At 59.5% G+C, this 6,095-nt stretch overlaps 1 protein-coding gene across 1 annotated transcript; it reads left to right on the top strand.

Annotated features, from left to right (window-relative positions):
• Positions 1 to 498: 498 nt before the first annotated feature.
• FOXI3 (forkhead box I3) lies at positions 499 to 3,298 on the top strand. The gene is made up of 2 exons (XM_086464582.1): positions 499 to 1,204; positions 2,709 to 3,298. The coding sequence occupies exons 1-2, from the start codon at positions 499 to 501 to the stop codon at positions 3,296 to 3,298; spliced, it is 1,296 nt and encodes a 431-aa protein (XP_086320708.1).
• The last annotated feature ends 2,797 nt before the right edge of the window (positions 3,299 to 6,095 follow it).

Below are 6,095 nucleotides of genomic sequence, written 5' to 3'. Positions count from 1 at the left end.
TCAGGGACGATCGCATCCGTGGGAAAAGGGGGCACGGATCCCTGAGCGCCGGGGCAGCGCGGACAGACCCCCGGGGCGGGGGACGGGGACAGGACGGGGGGGGACGGGACGGGGAGGGGAAACAGACGACAGCCGGGGAGGGGGGAGCAGGCTGCCCCCGCGCTGCCGGGAGCCAAATCCCTGGCGCCTCCCGCAGCTTCCCCCGCCGGTCCCTCCCCCATGGCCGCTTTTGGGGCCCGGCCTTGCCCCCCTCCGCCTCCCTCCCCGGCGCGGAGCCGCGCTACTGGCTGCTCCCTGCGCGCCGCCGCTGCCCGCCCAGCCCCGGCGGCGGGCGGGGAGACCGGGCGCACGGCAGCGCCTATAAGGGCGCAGCGCCGCAGCCCCCCGGGATTTTTTGGTCTGGGGCCACCGGGGCCGTGGGGGGCGGGGGGGGGGCGGTGTCGGCGGGAGAGGACGGGAGCGGGGGGGAGCGCCGGCCGCCCTGCATGGCCAGGGATTATGAGCGCCGGTGAGTTGCAGCAGGCGCAGCCCAGAGCCTCGGCGCCGGCGGCCGCCCCCGCGCCCCCGCAGCCCCGCAGCGCCCAGGAAGCCCCCGACATGGCGGTGTACTGCAGCGAGAACTTCAGCGTTTACCCCCAACCCAGCCTCCACCCGCCCGGCGCCGCTGCCGCCGCCGCCGCCGCCGCTGCCGCCGCCGCCGCCGCCGCCGCCTCCTCCGGGCAGCGGGCGGGCGGGTACGCGCTGGGGGACTACGGGGCGCCCGCCAACGCCGGCTACCTGTGGGGCATGAACAGCCCCGCGCCCTACCTGCAGGGCCCGCCCGGCTCCGCCGCCGCCGCCGCCGCCGCCGCGCCCTTCCTGCCGCCGGCCTCGTACGGCTGTTCGCGGGGCGGGCAGCTGGTGGGCTCGCCCTCGGCGCCCGGCTCGCCGTCGGCGGGCGGCGCGGAGCTGAGCTGGCTGAGCCTGGCCAGCCAGGAGGAGCTGCTGAAGCTGGTGCGGCCGCCTTACTCCTACTCGGCGCTGATCGCCATGGCCATCCAGAGCGCCCCCGAGAGGAAGCTCACCCTCAGCCACATCTACCAGTACGTGGCCGAGAACTTCCCCTTCTACAAGCGCAGCAAGGCGGGATGGCAGAACAGCATCCGCCACAACCTCAGCCTCAACGACTGCTTCCGCAAGGTGCCCCGCGACGAGGACGACCCCGGTGAGGCCGCCGCGCCGGGCGGGACGGTGGGCTGGGGCGGGGGCGGGAGGCGAGGGTCGGCGGGCGCAGACCCCCGTGGCCGGCACCCCCGCGGGGAGAGCGGGCGGCAGGCGTCCCCTTGTCCGGCGGGTCCCTTGTTCCTTTAGGGCTGGTAGCTGTGAGGAGACGGGGCTCCCTTGTCCCCTCGGGGCAACCGCTGAGAGGAGACCGGGCTCCTTTGTCCCCTCAGGGCCAGTGACATGAGAAGACCGGGCTCCTTTGTCCCCTTAGGGCCAGTGATATGAGGAGACTGGGCTCCCCTGTCCCCTCGGGGCAACCTCTGGGAGGAGACCGGGCTCCCTTGTCCTCTCGGGGCCGGTCGCTGTGAAGAGACCGGGCTCCCTTGTCCCCTCAGGGCCAGTGGCATGAGGAGACTGGGCTCCCCTGTCCCCTCGGGGCAATCGCTGGGAGGAGACCGGGCTCCGTTGTCCCCTCGGGGCAACCGCTGTGAGGAGACCGGGCTCCCTTGTCCCCTCAGGGCCAGTGACATGAGGAGACCGGGCTCCCCTGTCCCCTCGGGGCAATCGCTGGGAGGAGACCGGGCTCCCTTGTCCCCTCAAACCACGCACTGTGAGGACCAGCGGCCCCCCCTGCACCCCCGTCCGTCCCGGAGGTGTAGGCGAGGGGCGGCTGGCCCCAGCCCTCACCCCCTGCCCGAGCAGGCCGGGTGGGCCGAGGCCGGGAGTGCCGGTTGTGCAAGGCCCGGCTCCTTCGGCCGTGATTCACGGCTTCCCTCCCTGCCCACCGCTCGCCGGCCCGGCCCCGGGGCACAGCCGGTACCCGGGAGTGGGCGGAGGCGCGCCCGGACGGTGCTGCTCCGGCCCGGCAGGGAGGGGACGTGCCGGTCTGGGGCTTCTGGCGGAGGGGGGGGACACGCGGTGGGGTCACTGCTCCCGTCAGGCCCGGGCGTGAGCAAGAGGCGTGTGGGGGCAGCTCATGGCACCACAGCCCCCTCACACTGAGTCTTGGGCATGGGGCATCTTGTCTGCAGCCCCCCCAGCTCAGCGCTGCCGTCCTGCTGTCCCCTCGGGGTACCTGGGCCTGGTACCTGGTTGTGAGAAGAGCCACGGCAGGGGCACCACCTTGTCACCTGCTGCTGAGGTGGCTGCAAGTGCCTGTGCTTGCTGGGAGGCAGCCAGAGCAAGGGGAGCCTTGCTTCACCTCCCCTTCTGCCAGGTCTGAGGTAGAGGTGCAGATCCTCCAAGGAGGTTTATGGTCTGTGACGGAGAGGTTCTCCTCCTCCATGTGGCCTTAAGGTTCACCTGGGCATTGGAGGGGTGGAGGTGATGATGTCCTGGAGCCAGGTTTTGGATCTTTGTACTGGACAACAGAGGAGGAACCAGGTGTAGGAGAGATGTGGGTTCTGCGTCGATCGGACAAGGCATGGATATTGCTTATCTGTCTGTGGTGGGGCTCTCTGTCACAGCCGTTGACTTTCTCTCTTGTTTCTCCTGTTTTCCACCAGGGAAGGGAAACTACTGGACCTTAGATCCCAACTGTGAGAAGATGTTTGACAATGGGAACTTCCGTCGCAAACGCAAGCGGCGCTCTGAGCCCAACGCCCCTGCGACTGCATCTGCAGCCTCCTCTCTGGGGGGCCTGAAGGCTGAGGAAGACCGACCCATCCCAGCCGCAGGCAAACCGTGTGGAAACAGCCCACCCCCAGAGCTGGACCCCTCGCCTTCTGCCAGGGACCATCCAAAAAGCTCCTCTCCCTCCGGTATCATTTCATCCACCCCTAGCTGCCTCAGCACCTTCTTCAGCGGCATGAGCTCCCTGAGCAGCGGAGGCAGCCGGCTGACAGGGGGTCTCGGCAGTGACCTGCATCACAGGAACTTCTCTGCTGGACAGCTGAGCAGTGGCACTTTCACCCCTTCCAGCAGCTCTTCTCAGGAGGTGCCTTCGCCAGACCAACTGCAGCGGGTTGCGGGACCTTCCCCCGCCTACTACAGCTCCTTCCATCCCAGCAGCAGCAGCCAGGGAGCCCAGTACAACCACTACTACAACTTCACGGTTAACAGCCTCATCTACACCCGCGATGGAACAGAGGTGTAGGTTGCTGGGGCAGTCAGCCGGCAAGCGCTGCACAGGGAATGGGAGTTGCAGGTGTATCTGGCAGCAAGGAGGACCATACGCTTTTGCAAACAGCATTTCAATGTGGACGCTTCCCAGGAGTTCTTCCAGGAAGACGGATCTTCTCACCCTTCAAAATAAGAACAGCCCTTAAACACCAGCAGAAGGCAGATGCAAAGTCTTTTCCCCATCCTGGAAAGTGTTAGGTGGTTTAGATGGCTTGCTGTCTGAATTCTGCAGATGAAAGTGAACTGAATTAATGTTTTCAGAGGTTTCTAATCCTGAATGTAGAATAAGAAGTTTAAAAACTATAACCGTAAGGCGATACCTGCAAGAGCCAAGTGTAGACATCCAGTGAGTCTTAGAAGAGAACAGGAAAAAAAAATGAAGAGATTTCTTATGAAGTGCCTTGTACAATGTATTAAAAAACTCTTCTGCCAGCAATTGCCTCTGTAAGCCCTTGCTTTCTGCCCTGATCCCACAATATGCAATGCACGGGGGGATACTCTGGGTAAAAAACCCCCAAAACCTCCCCGACACCCACAGAGGTTCGCTCTGGTCTTCCTGTGTGTGGCATATTGTATAGCCAGGGCCGTGTCTTGTAAAACAATCTTTTTCCCTGAGCTTAGTACCAAAGATAACTCTAGCCATGCAGCTTTAGCACAAGGATAAACACTGGGGTATTTTTATACATATTTGTACGTAATGTAACTCTTCTGTACATATGTTTCTATGTGGTTTTATATTTGTAAATTATGCTCTGGAGCTGTACTTATTTATAATGTGTTTTAAACTTTGTTAAAGTTTATTTTACTTTGTTTCCCCTTCTTTTGTTGTTGTTTTATTTGTTTTGAATTTTTTGTTGGTTTCGTTTTTGTTCGTTAGTGTATTAATGAAACTTTTCAGGCTGAACAGCTGTTGGGAATAAAATGTTAACAACTGTTAGATTTTTGCCTGGTTGTTCCTCAGTATGTTTGAGGTATTTTAAAACTGTGTGGGAGACAGGTTTTGCTTTCACGTGGTTTGGGATAAAAGGTTCAAAGATTTATGAACAATTTCAGACAGAAAAAAACTGCCCTGGGCCCAAAGGAGACGCATCTGAGCTGACTTGCAGCCTCTTACAGCCTCGCTGTGCAGAGTGGGCACTCTGGGCTTGTTTGTTTGTTTGTTTTTTGTCCACGGTCTGAATTACAACTGTCCTTTTTCAGCCTGGTTCAGTAAAAAACAAATAAAAGCTTGCAAAAGTAAAAAGAGTCGGGGCTGGTTCCGGCATGGTGCTAGCTAGCAGGAGGTACGAGCGTCTGAGCGTGACTGTTGGCTCGATCCGTTTTGCAAATCGGTTTTTGGCGTAGGATCGCACCTGCTTACAGTGGCAGGCTGGGGGAGGAGTTGGACCTGTCAGCTAGCGGGCCAGGCGGAGCGCCTGCTGTGAACGGGCCCTCCGGAGAATCCTTCCCGAGTCCTGCTGCTGGGGAAGGGGACTCTGTCCTCCAGCAGCCATTGTGCAGCGCGACCAACTCCCAGTTCTTGCTGTTTCCGTAAGCCGGGTGCTGGGTGTGAGTAGAGCGTGAACATAAATGTCTTTACAAGGACTGTAGCATCAATAATGAAGTTAAGCATGAAATTGCAGCTATTTAGCATATATGCATCTGCCGTGATGTCAGGCCATCCCCGCAGGCTATTCAGAAAACAAAACTTGGCAGCGCGAGGCAGCGCCTCTTCACTAGCTACCTGCATAACATACAGGCTAGTGATGCAAGACAAACCGCTGGCCTCATCCAAAATATAATGAAGCCATGACGAAACGTCAGATGACTTCCATGCTTTTGGGATCGGGACCAAGTACTTGCCCCAGCACTGGCCAACCGCCATTTGTGCAATAGCTGAGACCAGTGGGCGGGTGGCAACTCCTGCCTCGGCCCCCTCTCGCTCACCCACCCCTTCCCAGCACAGATACCATCTTCCTTTAGGGGTAATTCCTCTGCATCTTGATTTTTAATTGCATCTCGGGTGATGCAGTGGTAGTGATAATGGGAGGGAAAGGGCAGACTGCCACTAGCAGAAAGACGGTGTGGTCAGTCTTGTCCTGCTCGAGTTCAATCGCACCAGGTGTGGAATAGCTTTATTTTGGGTTTTGGACTGCTGAGTATGATCTAAAAGTGGTGGAGGGATTCCCGACACCTTCAAAAGATTCAGAGCCGGTCCTTAAGTAAGCCAGCAACTGCTCACTCACGTATTTAAGTGACCATTACACCCCTTCTCTGCTCCACCAGCCTGTAGTCAGCCTTAGCGAGCAGTGGGCCAATATGGGACACTTGCACAAGTCCAGCTCATGTTCTTCCACCCAGATTTGCTTCAGGATTTACCCTCTGCTGCTTCCATCAGCTGTATGTTTCTGCAGACAGTACCCATAAACATTGGCTCCTGAGGATCCCAAATCAGTGGCAAATTTGTGTTGATGCGCGGTCTGCCTCTGGCAGTACATCCTCAGCAAATATCCCATGGCTCAACAGACCTACTGCCAGAGCAGAGCCAGGGAAGGATGAAACCCACCCACCACAGTGCTCCAGCCCCACTCCTGAGGGGTGCTGGTGGGCTCTAGAGAGGTTTTTGCAGGTTTAACTGTCACCAGTGCACCTTTCCTGCCATCAACTCCAAATCCTGCTCCCTCCAGGGAAAGTAAGTCCCTAGGTGGAAGCAGGGGCTGTGGCCCCTCCTGCGGGCACACCATCCCAAAGGCTGGTGAGCTTATGATATAGCAACCTGCCTAAGGGACACT

The sequence above is a fragment of the Leptosomus discolor genome, chromosome 4 (assembly GCF_034619465.1).
Source record: "Leptosomus discolor isolate bLepDis1 chromosome 4, bLepDis1.hap2, whole genome shotgun sequence".
Classification (NCBI taxonomy): Eukaryota; Metazoa; Chordata; class Aves; order Leptosomiformes; family Leptosomidae; genus Leptosomus; species Leptosomus discolor.
This window is presented reverse-complemented; position numbering and strand designations above follow the sequence as displayed.

Bases quoted from the DNA above. Each gene is read 5' to 3' on its own strand.
- FOXI3 (XM_086464582.1), top strand. From the start codon at position 499: ATGAGCGCCGGTGAGTTGCAGCAGGCGCAGCCCAGAGCCTCGGCGCCG. The intron at 1,205-2,708 runs GTGAGGCCGCCG...GTTTTCCACCAG, and splicing joins CCGCGACGAGGACGACCCCG to GGAAGGGAAACTACTGGACC.